Source organism: Argopecten irradians, chromosome 12 (genome assembly GCF_041381155.1).
Source record: "Argopecten irradians isolate NY chromosome 12, Ai_NY, whole genome shotgun sequence".
NCBI classification, from domain to species: Eukaryota; Metazoa; Mollusca; class Bivalvia; order Pectinida; family Pectinidae; genus Argopecten; species Argopecten irradians.
Window position 1 is genome coordinate 18,035,369 of NC_091145.1, and position 23,644 is coordinate 18,059,012.

The 23,644-nt window shown below is 33.6% G+C and overlaps 2 protein-coding genes across 2 annotated transcripts; one reads left to right on the forward strand and one right to left on the reverse strand.

The window, feature by feature from the left end:
• Positions 1-855: 855 nt before the first annotated feature.
• LOC138304763 (uncharacterized) lies at positions 856-17,463 on the reverse strand. The gene is made up of 15 exons (XM_069245021.1): positions 17,244-17,463; positions 16,689-16,850; positions 16,151-16,390; positions 15,699-15,945; positions 15,372-15,563; positions 15,075-15,194; positions 14,752-14,922; positions 6,702-6,719; positions 6,230-6,264; positions 3,685-3,831; positions 3,281-3,520; positions 2,862-3,108; positions 2,412-2,603; positions 2,177-2,296; positions 856-2,029 (listed from the first exon to the last, which is right to left on the reverse strand). Exons 2-15 carry the CDS (start codon positions 16,818-16,820, stop codon positions 1,824-1,826), a joined length of 2,307 nt encoding a protein of 768 aa, XP_069101122.1. The 5' UTR covers positions 16,821-16,850; positions 17,244-17,463; the 3' UTR covers positions 856-1,823.
• On the forward strand, positions 6,475-23,198 carry LOC138304762 (uncharacterized). The gene is given in 14 exon segments (XM_069245020.1): positions 6,475-6,775; positions 7,061-7,222; positions 7,382-7,621; positions 7,764-8,010; positions 8,143-8,334; positions 8,742-8,861; positions 8,989-9,159; positions 13,558-13,580; positions 19,555-19,749; positions 21,085-21,321; positions 21,429-21,675; positions 21,798-21,989; positions 22,150-22,269; positions 22,405-23,198. Coding segments are annotated over 13 exon segments (2,322 nt in total). The 5' UTR covers positions 6,475-6,775; positions 7,061-7,090; the 3' UTR covers positions 22,611-23,198.
• Positions 23,199-23,644: the final 446 nt, after the last annotated feature.

The following is a 23,644-nucleotide window of genomic DNA, read 5'->3' on the forward strand; positions in this document are numbered from 1 at the left end:
TCACAATAAAATAATATAGAATTTTACAAACCATTCTTATCTTGCTAAGCCTGCTTCCTCTCTGAATCTTCTCTGTAACAAAATTTGTCAGTTTCACAACATACATTATTATAAAAGACCTAACAGTGGCAACTACATATTACTTTGTTTAATTTAGAATATCCACATTGGTATGTATGTAGCTACTACCATATCCCCATGTCTAGGGTATCCGGCTAACAAACGTGTAATATTGTGACATCGTCATTTTTTTTAAAATTGTCTCCATGTGATTCACTTCTGAAAATCAAATATATATAAAAAAAATATGCTTTAACACGTTAAATGATCTAGCAAACTTTGGTGTAGTCCTGAAACTAATATTGATAGCTAATTAATTGATATTCCGAACACACTTACATAAATCTTACGAGCTTCCTTTTGTCTTGATATAACATCATAGTGCCATATAGAGGGACCGTAACACCCACTGTTCAAGTATTCATTGCATTTGTGCAAGCATCTCTGTCATTAAAACACCTAAAAACATTTCATATGTTATACTGTAAATTATCTTGGTGTGCATTTAAATTCAATGTATTTTGCAGCAATGAGAAATTGCGAAAACAAATTGTCGCAAAAGTGTTTAAAACACAGCTAAAGTAGAAGTCGAGTTAAAATGTCTCCATCGAAAAACGAGCAAAAATTAAGTCGCCGAGAAATTAAATTGGTTTACTGTTCATTGATTTTTACTCCCCTTGCAGCTTTCATACTATATTAAAGATGAACATCGCGATATCTACTAATCAGATATTGTAACAAAGGCCTTTTAAGATAACCTAATATCGTTCAAAACAAAATAATAAATATGTTAATATTCAATAATTTATTATCGTATAACAAAACATATGAACAAACAACAAATATTATTGTAAAGATATAGCATAATAAATTAATCTGCGTTGATGCCAAAGGTGATATTACAATGAAGACGGCGTTCCTGATAATTAAGAGCAGGAGACAATGAGTTCAATGGAAACGATAAGTGATTGTTTGGTATGAATATGAAGGTTATGAGTAAATAAGTGTAAAATGTCTCAAAGAAAAACAAACATGAATTAGATTAAGGAATGAAGTACATTGTCTTATATAATTATATATGATTTCTAAGAGTCAATATCATTATCTCCATTTACAGGTTTTAATACGTATTATATCAAGTCAATGAAAAATAGGAGTTATATACGGTAAAATGATATACAAAATAAACTCAAGTGTTGACTACTCACACGTTCACCCATACAACATATAGAACATTATTACATTAAAACATTTACAGATAACGAACATTATTACATTAAAACATTAACAGATAACGAGTATTTGTCTCCATAAAACATCCCAGATCAGATACCATACTGAGTATATTGTAAGTCCTCCGCATACCTTCGGTCAGGTACCGTTATCAACCTATACCATATGGTCGCAATGCCAGTATGTCGAACATTACTCTCGATATTCAGTTCTTCTTTTTCCATTACGTGTGCACTTGCAGGGATACCAATTGAATACGCAGCACCAAAGCATGATATGCCTATATTGAGTATGTGATATTTCATTGTTAATAACCATTGTTATTAACCACCGGTTAATATACAATGGTTGGTTTAGAAATTGGTGTAACAAAAACACGATGTTTTTTTCACTTTTAGCATATCGCAAATTTTACCCCATTGACATGACACAGGAACTGCTTATTATATTCGAATAAAGTAGATCTCATCTGGGACATCTTGTTGATGCAGCTATGACCTATTTCCCAATTTGATCCAATTTACTTTTGTCTAGAAACACTTCCTGTGCACGATTCCTGGTCCACATTCGTCGTACTCCTGTTTCGATACCCACATCTGTTGGAATGTGGACAGAGATCCCAAGATAGATCCGCCGATCCACACGGAATATTTCCTCTCCGGAGGGGCAATGACCTTGATCTTAACATTGTTGGGTACAATACCATCCAGTTCTCTCTTCAAACGATCAGCCATACCTGAATCATACGAATATCATATTTGATAAACAAACGTAACAATGGCAAAAACATGTAAATAAAAATTGAAATCCAAGGTACCTTGATAGAATCTATGAAAATACCGCTCGGTAGTGATCAAAAATCGTTAGCATATTATGAACATACCTGGAAACATTGTACTTCCGCCGGAAATGACGACATTGCTGTAGAGATCTCGTCTGATATCGATATCACATCCCATCACTGAGTTATGTAGATGTTCATGGACTCCGACAGATTCCATTCCTGTCAAGACAATATGAAGACGTTTGTAATTATTGAATGTTTAACTGAAATTAAATACGTATCTTGCTGCTCTTTTATATACGTTAGATGTAAAACATAATGTCAAAATACTTACCAATGAACGATGGCTGGAAGAGAACCTCTGGACACCGGAACCTCTCGTTACCAATGGTGACAAGTCCACCATCCGGAAGTTCGTAAGACTTCTCAACCATGGAAGACTTTGAGGATGATGTCATTTCATTTTCGTAATCGAGAGCAACATAAGACATCTTCTCCTTCATATCACGGACGATCTCCATTTCAGCTGCAACAGAAAAAATGTAACAAAAGTATTACAAAGAATTGATATAATAGTTTGAGGAAGTAACAAAGGATAATTTTTTGGAAACTGGTACCCAAAATTGTGTCAGTATTCGAAAATAATATAGATATAATATAAAAATAGCGACTAGATTTGAACGGAAGAATTAAATATTTAACCAATAAATGTGGCTTGTAAATTATATTCTCGAGTTTGACGATACACGAAATTTTAATTAAAACATGAAAAACATTTACTCACAAGAAGTTGTGAAGTTGTATCCTCTTTCGTGAAGGATCCTCTGGAGGTAGGCAGTGAGGTCACGACCTGCCAGGTCCACACGTTTGATGGCGTGAGGGAGGGCGTAACCCTCGTAGATAGGTACCACATGGGACACACCGTCTCCGGCATCGAAGACGACCCCCGTGGTACGTCCAGAGGCGTACAGAGACAGGACAGCCTGTATCGCCACGTAGAAGGCTGGGGTGTTAAATGTCTCAAACATAATCTGAAAGACATCATTATAAAACAAAAAATGAATATGAACATAATCTGTAAAATTAATTATCAAATGAAAAATGGAAATCAAGAAAATATAGTTGTGCATCATTGATTATCTGATTTTGTTATTATGTTATAAGCTGTAACATTGCATGTTTTAAGTATGCAGAAATGTGTACCTGTATCATTCTTTCTCTGTTAGCCTTAGGATTAAGTGGTGCCTCTGTCAACATGACCGGATGTTCCTCGGGAGCCACACGAAGCTCGTTGTAGAAGGTGTGGTGCCAGATCTTCTCCATGTCGTCCCAGTTGGTGACGATACCGTGTTCTACTGGGTACTTTAGCGACAAGATTCCTCGTTTGTTTTGAGCCTCGTCGCCGACGTAGCATTCTTTAGCTCCCATACCGGCCATGACCACCTAAGGAAGAATAAAAATTGGTGAATTTTGAAGATAATCAAACAGCTTGCCAGTAAGAGCATTTCTTTAAAAAAAATTCAAAAATGATTTTTCTTGATAGAATACTCCATACAATTTAAAATTTTACATAATGTACCGCCATTTGTATTTATTTCTGTACTTACATCATAGCGTGGACGTCCTGTAATGGCTGGGAAAACTGCACGTGGCGCATCGTCTCCGGCGAATCCAGCTTTACACATTCCACTTCCGTTGTCAATGACAACAGCAGCTATATCTTCTTCAAATGTAGACATGATGTTTAATTTGATCTTCTTGATTTAACTGTGAAAATAACGGAAATGCATTTAATTCTGAACACCAACATAATTATCAATGATGACTAATCAAATAAAGATTAAGCGACAAAATTACTGAAATATCAAGGAAAAGGCGCAACTACGCATAAATAATCTTGAATTATTCAAGGAGGTCAAGAGACGATAACGTCTAAGCAACAGACCGAAGCCAGGTAGACCAGGTAGATAAGTAGATACATTTTAAGGAAATGGGGAAAGTTACATGAAAATAGTGCCTAAATAATAGTCTTTTTTTAAAAGTATTTCCATATGCATTTTTATTCAGAAAAATAAACTCAAGAAACTAGGATATATATGAAAGTAACAAAGAAAAAATCTTACCTTATGTATACCCAGATTTCCTCTCTCCTATCCTCACTATATTGTCGTGTTGTCGTGTAGTCGTGGTTTGTAGCTGTTGTGAACTCCTTGTCTCTCTTGACGGTCGCTGTTGGTGATTCTGATTCCGCATTGTATCTCCACGTGTTATATAGCATTGTATTTATTCTTCTGAGAAATCTGACCAACTTTAATCTTGTTCGGTGAATATGCCACATAAAAGGTAGTACAGCTATTACTAATACAGTTGAGTAGTATTACCTTACATAGATCTACTTTAATAACGACAACATCAACAGTTTAACTTTGTGACTAACCCGACAGGATCACAGCTAAAAATAGACATTATACTCGATAGGTGGATTCCAAGTACAGGTATATACAGGTGAGTCAATCGTTCTATTTATAACTGTGCATATATATGGTAAATGCGAGTAATGGTGACAGATCGTTGAACGAACATGTAAATTTAGCATTATTCAATATATTTTTTTTCACATGACAACTGCGTTATGCAATATAACGGACATTAAATTTTATATTTTGGCATTTTTTGTTAATTCACAAAATGTAAAACAGTGCTGAAGCAAACCTTGAAGGAAAGAAATGTGATTCAGAAAAGACAATAATGTTTAGTTTAGACCTTTTCTGAACTAGTCGTGGAAAGCAATAATTAGGAATCTTAACTGGATTTTAATGCAGGCATACATGCATTGTCAGAATAATTTTTAACAATACCACATTCTTATCATCAAATTGCATGACAAAAAAGAATAAAATCATTATCAACAAGCAATTATCAAGCGTGATGTCAATAAATAACTGGCTTTCAAAAGGAGTTATGTATTGAAATCATAATGCTGTTATTTATAAACATTTCATTTGAACATAAAATTAATAAGAAATTAAGTATGATTGTTAGTGTTATATTTTTAATTCCTAATTCTATATATCAGAGCCAAAACTCCATCATAATTACATAGTGATATTTTAGTACCTATTTTCACAAATACATACATTTAAAACAAAGCACGGTTTGATGCCTTAAAATCTGTTTCATTGTTACAGTTATTTCAATGTAAATGAGCAGATTCATTTTTGTTTGAAGTGAACATTTATATGATACAATTAAACGCAAAATCTGGAAAGACATAAATCGTTGTATAATTTGCTGCACATTAAAATTAACAACTTGGTTTTTTCAAGGATTTAACTCCATGTATGTCTTTGGTTGGTCTGACTAACACTGTATACATGATCATTTTCCCTTGATTTTCATAAACAATTAATTTGTTCCTCTAGCAAAGCTGTGTTCCTTGTATATGATTACCAAAGCGTTTTGTATTATCAGGAATATCTTTAGGTAAATACTTTTCTGTACAATATTCTCAATTAGATAATCGTATGTAAAGTGCACGATCTTTAAGTGTATATTAACTCTTCAGATAGATAATGAAATAATGTTCCATTTTATTTATAATGTTGTTATTCCCTTATGATGTAGGTTTACTAAATAAACACTTTGCAAACCTTTTTTCCTCAGTTCAAGAGACTTTTTAATGCAAAGACATTCAGTTCTTTTTTACAACAAAATTGTGTGTATGTTTAGTTAAATAGAGACAAACTTGAATTTAAATATTATTTGTGAAAACAGGATAGAATTGTATTTGCAATGAAAAATAAAATGAAGCTCGTCTTCTAAAATGTTAAAAATTTACATAGGTGATATGTTCATGGATATTTTAGCTCTTCCTGTCTTAATGCCTACAGCATGGATACTATAATATAAATCTTATATACTAGTAAGCAATAGTATTCATTAGTATACAATTTGTTTGAGACAAATTAATTATATATATCATCTTTTTCATGTACTAATACACTACCATGAAACAAGACGTCAGAAACATAGGCTAGAAACATAGGCTTAAGTGACAACATTATAACTTATTCATAAAATGGGGTTTAGTTTTGTTCATATTTATAAACAATAAATGGAAAATTATCCTAATGGGAAGATAAGCATATTAACGTTATGGTAACGTATTACTGAAATGAAACTCACTGCTTAATGATTTGTAGGGCGAGTGTTTGATATTCTCTGCTCTGTGATTTCTATATACCAACATTCTCTGTCAGCCAGGTTTACATATGTTTATGTATATGTACATGTATATAAATAGAACGTTTGTCTCACCTGTATGGGTATACACCTGTAGTCGGAATCCACCTATCTAGTATAATGTCTATTTTTAGTAGTGTGTCAGTCGAGGTTAGTCAGAGTAAAGCTGTTGTCGTTTATTTAGGTTGATGATAAGTATTACATACAGTTATACCAACAGTATTACTAATTGTGTATTGCCTTGTAGGGGATATATTCACCGAACTAGATAAAAGTTGGTCAGATTTCCCAGAAGAACAAATACAATGCTATATAACACGTGGAGATACAATGAAGAATCAGAATCACCAACAGCGACCGACAGGAGAGATCAGGAGTTCACAACAACTACAAACCACGACTACACGACATTATATATAGTGAGGATAGAAGAGAGGAAATCTGGAAATACATCAGGTAGGAATACATTCTTTGTTACTATCACATAAATCACGCCTTTTATTTACGATTTATCTAACATTTATCTGTATTTCTATTATTTTTTAAAATTACGTGGACTTGTAAGCGTAGTCCATATACTAAATTATATCCATAACTCAAACATGATCAAGCTGTATGTATATCAAATTTTCATGACCCACCATCACCTTAACTTGACTTCGTGTTCTTGTTACTAAACCTTTCTTCTGTGCTGTTATTCATACTTAATTGCAATTTACAAAATATGTGCTTATTTTCCAGTTACAACAAGACGATACAGTACTAGAAACCATGTCCACATTTGATGAAGATATCGCTTCCGTTGTCATTGACAACGGAAGTGGAATGTGCAAGGCTGGATTCGCCGGAGACGATGCGCCACGTGCAGTTTTCCCTGCCATTACAGGACGACCACGCTATGATGTAAGTACAACAATGATTACAATTGGCGAAATAAGTTGAACATTTTATGCAAAAAGCAGGAAATTATCGTTTTCAAATGTTTAACAAAACTGGTTCTTCATGACAAGCTTTTGGACGATCACACATTTATAACGTATACCAATTTTGAATCTTCATTAGGTGGTCATGGCCGGTATGGGATCTAAAGAATGTTACGTCGGAGACGAGGCTCAGAACAAACGAGGAATCTTGTCGCTAAAGTACCCAGTAGAACACGGTATCGTCACCAACTGGGACGACATGGAGAAGATCTGGCACCACACCTTCTATAACGAGCTCCGTGTGGCTCCCGAGGAACATCCGGTCATGTTGACAGAGGCACCACTTAATCCTAAGGATAACAGAGAAAGGATGATACAGGTACACACTTATACATTGTTATACTTAAAACATTTAAAACTTAAAACATGCAGTGTTACAGTTTAACCTTAATCAGATAACCAGTAATGCAAAACAATTTCCATTGATATATCTCACTTTTCATTCAAAATTAATTTTGCAGATAATGTTCGAGACATTTAACACCCCAGCCTTCTACGTGGCGATACAGGCTGTCCTGTCTCTGTACGCCTCCGGACGTACCACGGGGGTCGTGTTTGATGCCGGGGACGGTGTGTCCCACGTGGTACCTATCTACGAGGGTTACGCCCTCCCTCACGCCATTAAACGTGTGGACCTGGCAGGTCGTGACCTCACAGCCTACCTCCAGAGGATCATTCACGAAAGAGGATACAACTTCACAACTTCTTGTGAGTAAATTTTGTTCATGTTTTTATTAAAATGTTCGTGTATCGACAAACTCGAGAAAAATTCTTTACATGCAACATTCATTGCTTAAATATTCAATTCTTTCGTTCAAATCTAAATTCTCTCTGTTACAGCTGAAATGGAGATTGTCCGTGATATGAAAGAGAAGATGTCCTACGTCGCTCTCGATTTCGAAAATGAAATGACATCATCCTCAAAGTCTTCTATGGTTGAGAAGTCTTACGAGCTTCCGGATGGTGGGCTTGTTACTATTGGTAACGAGATGTTTCGGTGTCCAGAAGTTCTCTTCCAACCATCCTTTATTGGTAAGAATTTTGCGAGTATGATGTAATATTTTCATATCTTGTTCGTAACAAGCATCATCTCATAAGGTAAAAATAACGCTGCTGTTTGTTGACGTCACTGAGTAACTGATACAATGACTGATGATTTTAAAAGTCTATCGATAATTTGGAATTGCACGTCATTAGAATGAATAATTTGAATTGACTTGACATACTCTTTATGTTAAAGATGTACAACACACACACAAAAAAATCCCTTCTTAAACAGCTTTTTTAGAATACACTTTCACATTTTAAGTTAACTTGATGATGATCTCCATAACAAAACATATGTTTAAGTCAATCCATAGGGGTACAAGAAGCTCTTTATATTAGGTAAAGCATTTAATAATTATTAAAAGAAACCCATCATATTGTTGTCTTTACAGGAATGGAATCTGTCGGAGTCCATGAACATCTACATAACTCAGTAATGGGATGTGATATCGATATCAGACGAGATCTCTACAGCAATGTCGTCATTTCCGGCGGAAGTACAATGTTTCCAGGTAATTAAGAAACCTCTCGTCATCACAAAGCGGAATATTATCAATCTACTGAATAATTGTTTAATACATCTTATTACGAGTAACTTGTTTTTACCTGTTTATTAAATGTAATAATCGTGTGTTTCAGGCATGGCTGACCGATTGAAGAAAGAACTCGATGGTATTGTACCCAACAATGTAAAGGTCAAAGTCATCGCCCCTCCGGAGAGGAAGTATTCTGTATGGATCGGTGGATCTATCCTGGGGTCTCTGTCCACATTCCAACAGATGTGGGTATCGAAACAGGAGTACGACGAATGTGGACCAGGAATCGTTCACAGGAAATGTTTCTAGGAGTATAGCTGTTTGTAAAATAAGGAAATTATTTTTCATGTTGTAACAATGTGTGATATCTTCATCAACCGTAAGACTGAAAATAGTATATCACCGGTGCTGAATTTACATATTACAAATGGATTTACGGTGTTCAACGGGTCTGCGACCCACCATTTTAAATTGGAGGGAGTCTCGTATTTATCATTATGACAGTGACATCAAATCATAAATCACATCTATAAAAGATGTGGATATTGGCTTTCATGTATAGTGATAATAATCTGTGATATTTTGATAGCCGTGTGACCGAAAATAGTTTTGACTGGTGTTGTATTGAGAAATCACAAAAGGATTGATTGCGTGTTTCTCAATTAAGGAATGTGTTGATGAGTATACTGATTATATGGAGTCATGCCTATGATCTGGAAAGTGGATGGAGGTTTATCATACGTTTGTATTATAATGACAGCAATGTAATATTACAAACCATTATGCGCTCTGTGAGTATAGAAAGACCTTTGGTATTTAATGATTGCATTTATATGAATATTTGTATATTATTTCATTGGCATATGTAGTAATTCTTGTCTTGTCAGACTCGTGTTTTTGTATGTACGATATAGATATCTATAGTTTTTAATACAACATTGAATGAAATACGCGTAAAGTACGGACGTTTGGATGAACTATAATAATATTTGGAACGCAAGAGTGAAACAAGTTACCTGAATTCATGCACCTATGTAAATATTGCTGATGTGTAATAACTTTTATTAGTTTATTACATTATAAATCGTAAAATATTCTCATTGATGGTTATCATATTGTATCTTGTGATAGTGATACATAAAACGTTTCGTATTTACATGATATTATGTACGAAAGCATGTTTAATAGTTTATGAAATATGATTGTTAATTTATTCTTTGTACCATATATTTTGTTATAAATAAAATGCTATAAACATGTTTTTATATTCATTGTATTATTGTTTGTTTTTAAATCCGTAAAATATCGGATAAAAAACCTTATCTTCTATGACTTATATTGATCCATTTTATCATTGACCTAGATCACAAACCTTAATAACAATAATGTAAAAAGAGTTTTTTTTCTTCAATTTTTGCATTTTTTCCGCTTGTGTGAATGCCTCGGACAAATAGATATGTGAACAGAACAGGTCATTATACATGTAGTTTAATGGAAAGGTGCTGGTGTTTTATTTACGAATACACAATGTTTGTTGGATTTTCCTGAAAGGCACATCAAAATCTAATTCGCCAACAAAGACAATTGAAATGCAAATACGTCAATGGAACCAGGCTTAAATTTTAGCAGGAAGAGTTCAACAAGACGTCACTACAATGATATATAATAGTCTCGTCTTATTACAGCCGACTTCATCGCTATCATCTTTTTCAGCAATAATATAAACTAATGGGAACATTTCGTTTAACTTAATCGTTATCCAGCCAAGCAAGAAATAGTTGAAAATATCTCATTACAAATGCTATCAAAAATATTTTGTAAAGGTCATTACAATTTTCTCCATAATCTTACTACAAAATCTAAGTCAAATTCAAAATATTTATTTATATTATCTTTTCATTATTTTGTGAACGAGTAGAGAAACAAGGAAAGTGATAATAGAGGGGGAAATGGAGAAGGATGAAGGGGGTGGGGGAGGGGGGAAGGACAACATCTACCCTCCATGATGATAGCCTATCAGTAATATAATAAAAGTACATTGGTATTAAACTAAGATAACGAAGATGACAATGACATCGTTAACACATTTCAGTCTCTGTAAAATGTGTATATCATCATAAGGCAAAAAATAATATGTCTGTTTAGGGTTACCCTACCGACCCTAATTTTTTACCCCCGACCCTCATTTTTTTCCACTTTTCTACGAAAATTTTTTCTTAAAATTCGGGATTTAGATCTCAGACTCTGGGTCCGGTCATTATTTTAGAGTGAAAGACACTAATATATTCATCTTTGCGGTCATCAACTATCATAAGAAGTCCATGTAAGGATAAACATGGACAACACGTTCATACTCAAGTTAAAATGAAAAGTAATTCCTTCTATTTACAACACCACTAAACACACATTCATAATAAATCAAACATAAAGATATCAAGTGTTGGAGTAAGCAATGGTCTATTTTCTTAATAATATATTATTATGTTTTTCTAAACCTTATGCCAGATCTAGAAAACTTGGTTAGTATGGAATATTTGTGCTTACTGAACATAAATTTTCTATTGGCAATAGCATGTTTTCCTATATTTTGTTTTGAAAATATAATGTTAGATCAGAAGAAATCCCGTTTCGTATGAAATATTTGCGCTTACAGAAAGAAGGAGTGACCGATAAGTATTATTTTTGTTTACATATACCCGGGTGTTAGGGCATACAATAAAGGACGAATTGGAGTCAATTGTGAGGGGTTAAATCAGAGGGTCAATTTTCTGTTTGGTCCAGTTTTGCTAGAATCAAATGATATTTTTGGTTGATTTATTTATTAAACATTATGGATTGATATGGTATGGTATGTTGAAAATAAAACAAATTGGAAAATATAATGCAAGAACAAAGTTCATCTGGTGTCATAATATACCAGAAAAAAAATCGGGTAGTTTTATTTTTTAAACTTTAAAACACTGAAAAATGTGTTGCTTTTGTTTAGAGAGTCATAAACTAGTTCAAATACTTTGCTTTAAAATTTTGAAATGCGATAATGATTTTGTAAATGTTTCAAATGTAGTTACTAATATATATAGTTACATTCTCTCAAATGTGGTTCAATGCAGAAAAATATATTGATATATAGTAATATTTGAGCCAGATTTATCTTACTTCCGAACATAGCAAAAATTTATAAAGCGTTGAGATTATGCTATCTTCCATATCAAAATAGAGAATTGTTGAAGCATTAAAATTCGAAAACGGAATCAAAAAGAATTTTACTTATTCAAGACAAGTAATGACAAAATAGAAAAAAAAACATAAATTCATTTTTTATCTCAATTTAAGAACTCATATAATAAAATTAAAATTTATTTTCAAAGTATATCACAATATTTGTATTATTCATTGCTTAAAGGAATACGATTCGACTTATGAGTATCAAGGCATACTTTATTTTATCTCGATATTCTAGATAAATTCGAATTAATACATCTTAAGCGAGGCAATTCAATTCCCAATGAATATTTTCATTGATAGGACATAAAATTACAATTATGTTTTGTCTTTTGCCTTTTATATGCGTATTTAAAATAGTGTAAACGTTAGCAAAACTCATGAACGATTAAAGTTATGTGTGCCGTAACAGGGCGAAAATTTTGACATCTTATTTTGTCTTCAGTAATCTATTGAAAACCATCAGGTTTAATGAATTAAGCCGTGGACATCATTGGAATGGCCTTATATGTCTTATAAACATAAGTTACAACAGAGAAATTATGTACTGTGCAATTGTTGTTTTGTATGCCTAGTGTATATTTAGACGGAAACATTCCAGTAGAAATCACTTTCAAATGACTGACACAACGTGAAATAAAATTGTAGACCACAATTTGGCTCCATCATCTGACTGAATGTACTTATTTCATTTCACTATACATTTGTAGATGTAAACATAATGATTTTTGACAGTACTACTAAAAATCATTTTAGTTCTTAATTGTAATTGTAAAATTAAAACCAATTGAATGCATTGAAAGTACGTATCGTAATTCTCAAAATATTGGTATTTTTTTTTTGGTAAATTACATATCAAAAACTAATCTTGATTCGTGAGTATGAAAAACACGGCACATTTAACTTTAAGAAAATACTGTTATGTCCTGTCTTTGTAGACCAAAGACAAAATTATAACCGAGTAGTATTTACACACAGGTCGTGTTAAAATTGACCATTGTGGACCGACACAGAGGTCGTCACTAAGGCAGGTTCAACTGTATTCATATTTCAGACGAACTATATAGCTGAAATCTATATCTTGTGTGTTATTGGGATATAACGGTAAAATATTGGTAGCATGCTGGTGTTTGTAGATCAAAATGATAATCACTACCATTAATTTTCAATAATTTATTATTATTCAACAAAATATGTAAACAAGTACATGTATATAAAATATCACATCACTGAATTCGTCTATGTCGAAAATAGAAATTGTAATTACAATCGATACATAATGCATGAGATAACGATAGATAACGATGAAATATGAATATTGAATGGAGTGATAATTATAGGTGATTATGTTGGATGTAGATACATGTAAATAAAAACAATAAAAAATAAATAATTATGAATGTCGGAAACAAAACAAAAAAAATAGAATACTAAATCACATTTTATATAGTTATAAAATTATGTTTCCTATGCGTTGATAATATGTGTCGATTTTACTTATAATTAATAACGATGAAATATGAATAGTGAATGGAGTTATAATTATAGGTGAGTATGTCGGATGTAGGTATATATAAATTAAAATTATAAATAAAAAATATAAATAGTTCTGAAATTCTGAAATAAAAATAAAATAGAATACTATAGCACATTTTATATAGTTGTAAAATTATGTTTCCTCTGAGTTGATGGTATATCACTATCTACAACTATACATGCTTCTTAAACTTTATCAACAAACATGAGCATTACTTTGAAAAATATAACATAATTTAAATTCAAATAAAGTTTTCTCGCACTCTCACCCATATTGAACATTCTTTTATTATATTACATTCACCCTACAAGTAATACGTCTTTGCATATTACAGAGTCATCTTCCTTACGGAAAGGTATCGATTGCAACGTCATTATTTTGTGAATGAATCTCATGTCCTTACCTCTCAAAAGTATGACGTTACGATTGCAAACACATGACGTCACAATCAGTAAATACCCACAAGTGCAGATAACTCTGCAAAGATGGATTTGGTCGTCATACACCAAGATCACAGATCCCATAGTGAGTACATGTACACTCAACAAAAATTCAATTTGCCTGCATCCTTCTTGTGAGGTAACATGTCCCTTGTTAGTGAAGCAACCAAACAATACCTCAAATTTAAAGTTGATCAGTGAAAATGAACACCATTTGAATACAATTTAACCAAGAAAGACCTCGTCATAAGTAACTATTGAAGTACATTGTATAATCAATGTAAAACCTGACATTGTCTTGTAGCTGGTCTGGACTGGGTCTATCATCTGCGACCAGGTAGCTCAATCGATAAAACATCCGGCCAGTCTTCGGAGGGCCGGAGTTCGAGCCCCAGTCTTATCGCTATATATTCCTTTCTCCTGTTACAGACTTATTCATTTCGTAGACTATCATCAACTGTTCTCCATTTTCAGTACACATTGCATTGTTTGATATCCATATTAGCTATATCTCATGCACACCAATTTGTCAATATAATAATGTTTGTGTCTTACTATCAGTAATTTGTTCCGATAAAATATCACAGTTAACTTAATCTAGTATATAAGATATAAAAACACTTTTTCTTTGTCTAGAAGCACTTCCTGTGAACAATTCCTGGTCCACATTCGTCGTACTCCTGTTTCGATACCCACATCTGTTGGAATGTGGACAGAGACCCCAAAATAGATCCACCGATCCACACGGAATACTTCCTCTCCGGAGGGGCGATGACCTTCACCTTTACATTGTTGGGTACAATACCATCCAGTTCTCTCTTTAAACGATCAGCCATACCTGAATCAAAGATAATGATACAGTAATTATATTATATTCACAAAGAACAATATAGTGCCAATACCAGTTTCCATTCGTTTTATATTAAATCAAAGTAACAAAAACACATAAGCTTACTTGTCGTTTTAGCTTTAAAATAAAACCCCACTTACCTGGAAACATGGTACTTCCACCGGAAATGACGACATTGCTGTAGAGATCTCGTCTGATATCGATATCACATCCCATTACCGAGTTATGTAGTTGTTCATGGACTCCGACAGATTCCATTCCTGTAAGTAAATGTTGATGATGTCAGATGACAATGTAGTTGTGATTTTTTTATGTTGTTTGTTTTTGTTGTATGATAAAGTTTCTTGATTTACTCGCCATGAAAACAATAGATGTTTATTTCTATAGATAATATCTTAAACAATATTATTTGATCAATAGCATTTGACAATGCCTACCTATAAACGAAGGCTGGAAGAGAACCTCTGGACACCGGAACCTCTCGTTACCAATGGTGACAAGTCCACCATCCGGAAGTTCGTAAGACTTCTCAAGCATGGAAGACTTTGAGGATGATGTCATTTCATTTTCAAAATCGAGAGCAACGTAGGACATCTTCTCCTTCATATCACGGACAATCTCCATTTCAGCTTTAGAATAAAGAAGTTGGATATAATAAAAATATGTCATTTTTTCCAATAAATAAATAATATTTTTTCCAACATGAGAGATGTTTACTGGAAGGAAAAATAAACTCAATTTTGAAATTAAAAACTACAACTTACATGAAGTAGTAAAATTGTATCCTCTTTCACGGAGGATCCTCTGGAGGTAGGCTGTGAGGTCACGACCTGCCAGGTCCACACGTTTGATGGCGTGAGGGAGGGCGTAACCCTCGTAGATAGGTACCACGTGAGACACACCGTCCCCGGCATCAAACACGACCCCCGTGGTACGCCCGGAGGCGTACAGGGACAGGACAGCCTGTATCGCCACGTAGAAAGCGGGTGTGTTGAAAGTCTCGAACATAATCTGCAAAATCATTTATCAAATGAAAATTGGAAACCAAGGAAATAAAGTTGTGCATCACTGATTTCTGGATTTGATATTAGGTTTGAAAGTTACAGCATTACATGTTTTAAGTCATCGAGTCATCACTCTACGTTTGTGACACGTAGAGCGATGACTCATGGTTTTCCGACGATGCTTTTAAGTATAACAATGTATAAGTTTGTACCTGTATCATCCTTTCTCTGTTAGCCTTAGGATTAAGTGGTGCCTCTGTCAACATGACCGGATGTTCCTCGGGAGCCACACGGAGCTCGTTGTAGAAGGTGTGGTGCCAGATCTTCTCCATGTCGTCCCAGTTGGTGACGATACCGTGCTCTACTGGGTACTTCAGCGACAAGATTCCTCGTTTGTTCTGAGCCTCGTCTCCGACGTAACATTCTTTAGATCCCATACCGGCCATGACCAACTAATGAAGAAGCAAAATTGGTAAAAACAACTTTGCAGTTAGATTTCTTTTCATATTAAAAACTGACTTGGTCTCTCATACATAGCCGTTTTATTGCAATTTTACTAGTATGATTATCCATCATTTTGAAATAAATTCGAAAAAACGCGACTGCAGGTCAATTCTCCAAAGAGGCTGTATTGCATGGGAAGCCATGCAGCTGTGTCTCAGGCGACATGAGTGTATTGCATTAGACAAGTCAGTATTATACCTGTAGGAATTTGAAAAAATATCTTACACAATGAATTTCTGTACTTACGTCATAGCGAGGTCGTCCTGTTATGGCGGGGAAAACTGCACGTGGTGCATCATCTCCTGCAAAGCCAGCCTTGCACATTCCACTTCCGTTGTCAATGATAACAGCGGCGATATCCTCTTCAAATGTAGACATGATTTCTATTATTCGATCTTCTGGTTTTAACTGTAAAAATTATAAAATTACATATAATTCTGAATAACGACACATTGATGACTAAATGAAGAAAGTTTTATTGGTAACTAATAATAAACAACGCTTGGTTTATTTTATATTTTTAAAATATCTGCAATATGATAAGTATTGTTTCCATACACTTCCATGTTAAGTGTTTGAAAAAAAACATAGATTACTTTCACTCGTAAATAATAAAGTAAAGCCGGATCACAGTGATATCTGTGAGAGTAACAAAGAAATATTCCTACCTGACATATTTCCAGATAAAGCAATCGTTAGTCGTTACTGTTTACCGTTTTTCTTTAAAAAAAAGTATATATGCATTTTATACAGGAAAAATAAACACAAGGATATCTGTGAAAGTAACAAAGAAATGCCTACCTGATATATTTCCAGATTTCCTCGATATATTTTCGTTATAATGCCGTTTAGTCGTGGTTTGTAGCTGTTGTGAACTCCTGATCTTTCCTGATGGTCGCTGTTGGTGATTCTGATTCCGCATTGTATCTCCACGTGTTATATAGCATTGTATTTGTTCTTCTGAGAAATCTGACCAACTTTAATCTAGTTCGGTGAATATATCCCCTATAAGGCAAGACACAATTAGTAATACTATTGGTATAACTGTAGGTAATACTTATCATCGACCTAAATAAACGACAACAGCTTTACTCTGACTAACCCGACTGACACACTACTAAAAATAGACATTATACTAGATAGGTGGATTCCGTCTAGAGGTGTATACCCGTACAGGTGAGACAAACGTTCTATTTATATATATACTCGGACGGTTAATATGTTTATCCTATAAAACAGCAAATTACCCAACAAATTTACTTAACTGTGGTTAGTATAACTAAAAGACAAAAGTTAAACATTCGCAATAAATTGTCTTGCTCTAGAAAATATGTCTCATTCAGTGATCATGAATATTTTGGCTGTATCATTTAAAATATTTCACAGAATATGCAAGTTATTCGATATGAGTGCGCTTGTCATTATAATGAAAAAAACGTAAATAAATGTCATTGTCCGCTATTATTTTGCACGTGTGTAATAGGCTTGATTAACGATCGTTATAATGAAGTCTAAGCAACTAACAATGATGACTTAGAAATCATGAAAGATATAAGATACATAAAACATTTTGGGCAGTTTATCTCTTTAAGAATGATGCACATAATGATAAAGACATATATTTCTCATATTCATTTTTTACATTCTGTGTTTATATCTTTATTAAGCGTTTATAGCAGATGGTTAACCTGCAATCATCATTCTGAAGGGAATTAAAAATACTATCATAAAATGATAAGTATGATGTATCTTTGTACATTTGAAATCAATTTTGTTTTACCATTACATATACTTAGTTCAAATTTTAGATAGTCATAATTTTAAAATGTATTTTACATATCACCGATGTGATATTTATTTTGGTGAAAATGTCAAATCTACTACATATCACGTAGAATCCGTTGTAATAATTTATCATCAAACTCTCTAATCAGTGCCAATCTTTTGTTATTTCTATGTTGTTCAAATATAGGAGTCTTTGTTTTTGTCTTAAAATTTCCAGAATTTGGATAATTGTTATATTACCTAAAAATTATATGCAAGTATGAAGATGTTTTGAATAGTTAGGGGTCTAATAAGATTCTGGAATAAAACATTTGGTGTTACTGGATGTTTGACGTTCCTTTTATATACAAGTTTAGCAAAATCGACAAGGTAACAATAATGTGTCGTCTAAATCACATATCGTTTTGTGCCATGATATTTTTCTTTGGATATTTTGTTTAAAAAACAAGAAATGAATAAAAGGTTGTTTACAATGTCATTTTGTCAAACATACCTTTATCACAAGAGAAAAGAACGTGGAATAATCTAAATCTTACTATCAAATATCTCATTTAATGCATTAAAAAATCTATGTGTGTGAAAAAAAATTATGTGGTTTTTATCGTATATGAAGTTTCAGGTGTTGCTGTCTAACTTTATTAAATCCTATACAATATGTATGTGCTTGACGCACTGAAGGCATATACTTGTACTATATAGATATTTATAAATAGAACGATTGACTCACCTGTATATACCTTTACCTGGAATCCACCTATCGACTATAATGTCTATTTTTAGCAGTGCGCCAGTAAGGTTAGTTACTGTGTATATTGTTGCTATTTACATTGATCTATCAGGTATATAGCAATGCTGCCTATTCAGTTGTTCCAGTAATTAGATATTGTTATTATGCCTTATATGGGAGATATTCAGAGAAAGTAGACTAAAGGTGGTCAGATTTCGCTGAATTATATTCATCAACAGCCGAAAGGAACGATCGGGAACTCACAACAACAAACCATGACGCCAGCGTTTTACAGACAGATATGACAACTTCGAACTAGTCTTAGACAAGATCGGCAACCATTCAGGTATTAGTGCTTCTTCGTTATTTCTATCAATGCCAAAGTGTCCATTGTAACTGGGTGTATGTTATTTTTAGTCTTTATACTAGTAAAATGATGCGTGAAGCACATTAATACACAGATACACATTAGCTGTAAAATCTAAATATAGAAACATGTGCTCAGTCAAGCCAGAATAACAGAGTAGTTGTATCTGTTTGATGCAATGGATTCATTATCTCAAAGCAGGTTATCTGTAAATGTTATTTAAATGAAATTAGTGTAATTTCATTCTGTTACTAGGATTTGACGAGAGAGATTGACTAATTGTCCCAAAAACCATGTCTTCATTTGATGAAGATACCGCTGCTGTTGTCATTGACAACGGAAGTGGAACGTGCAAGGCGGGATTTGCTGGAGATGATGTGCCGCGTGCAGTTTTCCCCACCGTTACTGGACGTATCTGCACGAAACATGTAAGCATGAAATGATAAAAATGAAGGTTTTTCATTCATTAAGTAATAATTAAAAAAAAAAACGAGAATGGCGCTGAATCCCGACGTTATCGTGACGTCACAACATAAACATTGACGTTGCGTATTGATTATCAAAATCAATTGAAATCAAAATCAACGTTTAAACGTTTTTAATTTTATCAAAAAGTGTGGAAAAACAATTATAAGCATTGATGTCACTAATTTTGTTTGCCAACTTTTGTGAGAATCGGCTAGGCGGATTCACACAGTTTGAAAACAAAATTTCTTTCATACCCCGATGGAATTAAAAATAGTAACATCAATGCTTAAATAACTCGAAAACCGTAATACATAGAAAATATAAAACGGCTAAATTACGGTTTATTGAAGTGCAACTTGTTTTATCATCTTTCATCCATAATAGGGTCGCCATTAAAATATAAAGTTATATGTGCCATAATTTTCATACTCACGAATCAAGAAGAGCTTTAAAGATGCTTCACCGCTGACATATCTATCATAAACAGGATCAGACGAATTAGTGATTTTCTTCAGTTACAAAAGTTACTTATTTTACACTACACCATTAACATTATAAAAACAAGCTTGAGCTTCTAATTTTACTTCAAGATAAAAATATTAAAAATAATTAATTGTGGTCAAATAAACATGTGGCAGTATGCCCTATATAGTATGAAGTACTGATTGCGCATGCACCAAAAGCAAAATAAAGTATTTTTTTGTGTTAATTAGACATTTATACATGTGTACACAATTAAACACAAAGTATTGTTCAAATGATGAGTATCGATTATGCTGTATCCGCGGTGGAGCATCTGTAAATGTGTTATTCATCACTTCACCACCTAAAGGTACTAGTATTTTGAGGATTACAATGCTTACAATGCATAGGTTTTAATTTCACAATTACAAATAAACAGAACTGCCAAAAATCTTTATATTTACATCTATAATGCAATGAAATGAGTATAGATACAGTAAGACTATGGAGCCTGGTTGTGCTCTTCATCTTTACAATGTTATTAGTAATTGTAAAGTAATTTCCGCATGTGTGTTTCCATCTAAACATACGTAATTCATAAAAAAAATACAGTGCACAAATTTAATGTTGTAAATCATAAGGCATCATACATGTTTGTCTGTCCGTTTGCATAATTTTCACAGCTTAATTCATTAAACCATCTGGTTTTCAATAGTTTATTGAAGAAAAAAGAGCATGTCAAATTTTTTACCCTGTAATCGCGCATATAACTTACACTTATTAACGATTAAGGTATTCGAAAACTAATAAATTCAATCCTGAATCTCCAATAGATTATATTTGCTCTGGGACTTAAAGAATGCTACGTCGGAGACGAGGCTCATAACAAACGAGGAATCCTGAGAATGAAGTACCCAATAGACCGTGGTGTTATCACAAACTGGGAAGACATGGAGCAGATCTGGCACCACACCTTCTACAACGAGCTTCGTGTGGCTCCCGAAGAACGGCCGGTCATGTTGACAGAGGCACCACTTAATCCTAAGGCCAACAGGGAAAGAATGATACAGGTACAATTTCCAAACAACAATGTGTGTTTTTGATTTTTTATTTGACTTTTTGGTCGTAATTTTTTTCTTTTAATACTTTTTACTCGTTTTTGTGCTCTATTTAAAAGATATTGTTTGAGAAATTCAACACACCTGCCTTCTACATGGCAGTCCCAGCTGTTCTGTCTTTGTACGCATCCGGACGTACTACGGGGATCGTCTTTGATGCCGGGGACGGTGTGTCTCACGTGGTTCCTATCTACGAGGGTTACGCCCTCCCTCACGCCATCAAACGTGTGGACCTGGCAGGTCGTGACCTCACAGCCTACCTTCTGAAGCTGCTTCAGGAGAGAGGATACTGCTTCACAACTTCAGGTGATTCGGGTTTTCAAATTGTACATTTCAAACATGCTACCGATTAACGAAAAAAACTCATTGTTTTTTTCGAAACATTATTTTGTTGATAATATTTGTTTCATATTTATTCTTTTTTCCAACTGAAATAAATATTGCCCGAGATATGAAGGAGAAGATGACTTACGTTGCTTCGGATTTCGAAAATGAAATGATAGTAACATCAAAGTCTTCTGCAGTTGATAAATTCTACGAACTTCCGAGTGGTAGCCTATTCAGTATTGGTAACCAGAGGTTTCGATGTCCAGAAGCTTTGTTCCAGCCATCGTTGATAGGTAGATATTGCTGTACAAACCATTTTTAAATCAAACTAAAAGATGTTTTTGGAAAAGAATAAATAAATGAATAAATAATTTTACAATATTATTTTCATTTATCAAATAATACAAATACACTAAAATTTGACTGGTGTATATTGTCATTTTCTTTTTCCAGGAATGGAATCAGTCGGAGTCCATGAACATTTACATAACTCGGTGATGGGATGTGATTTTGATATCAGACGAGATCTCTACAGTAATGTCGTCATTTCCGGCGGAAGTACAATGTTTCCAGGTAAGTGAAAAATGTTATATTAATGCATTACAAAAATAGCATAAGTCTACATATTTATTTTGTGTTTTATACATGCTTTCGAAAACAAATGTTTCACATATATATAGTTAAGTAAATTTCATTGGCGTGTTTCAGGTATGGCTGACCGACTCAAGAAAGAGCTTGACGCCATTGTACCTAATGATATGAAAGTCAATGTCAATGCCCCTGTAGACAGGAAATATTCCGCATGGATCGGTGGGTCAAAGCTGGCATCTCTATCCACATTCCAACAAATGTCAGTGTCGAAACATGAATACGACGAATGTGGACCAGGAATCGTACATAAGAAATGTTTCTAGGAGTATAGAAATGCGGATCTTGCCTAGTTTAATATCCTTGAAATAGGTGTAACATTTTTATATAGTAATCTGGTGCTCGATACATTGCCAATATGGGATCTGGCTTGTGATCTATTGTGAATGGATTGAATTCTGTATAATGTACCAAACTGGTACACGTCCAGTGATGACAAGGTGCGATGTTCCAAGTTAGGTATTGATTTACATGTATTTATGGAAATTAATTTTAACATTTTCATTGATAATTATGTTTTCATTTTCTATTGAAGAAATACATTCATTCTTAAATATCAAAATTGACCAATATGCATGACTCTTGAGTGCGTGAGTATTTTAATGCAAATAGAATCCGTAGTATTACCAATGTATTTACACTAAGAAAACTGTTATAATACTTACAATAACATATAATGTTTATTGTTGTTTTTCCACTGACACTGATATTATATAAAAACGTGTTTTGTTTGATTGTTAATTTCTTATCAATTATTTTGTTGGCAATAAAATACTAGAAATAAACCTTAATATATATTCTTGTTGATTAATTCAAAAGCATCAGTTAGAATACCAGTTGGTCAGGTAATACGGTTAATCAGAGTGTAACGACAAGTTTTTATATTGATAAAAATTCTTATGAAACAGAGCAATTTTAGGTATTATCGACCCCTATCAATAACCAACCCCTGCAATTAATATCACAAACAACCCCTCTTATGCTGATATATTTGCCAATCAATCTCCAAATTAACAAAGATTAAGGCATTCGAATAATCTTTTGACTATTCCATAGTCTCAAGCACTAATGGAAGCTTCCGAAATCTGACATAGACTCAAGTTACTTTTACAGAAGAGTTCAAAATCGATGTTGTTACGCAACGAGGTAGTAGAATACGTCAGTACGCTCTGTATTGAAACTGTCTTGTCTTTTCCTCCTTGTGTTAAGACGTAAACAAAGAGATGGGGACATCACCAACCAGATCAAAGAAAGCTAGATATACAAATATCTTAGTTCTTCTTTGTGAGTATGGGGTCTA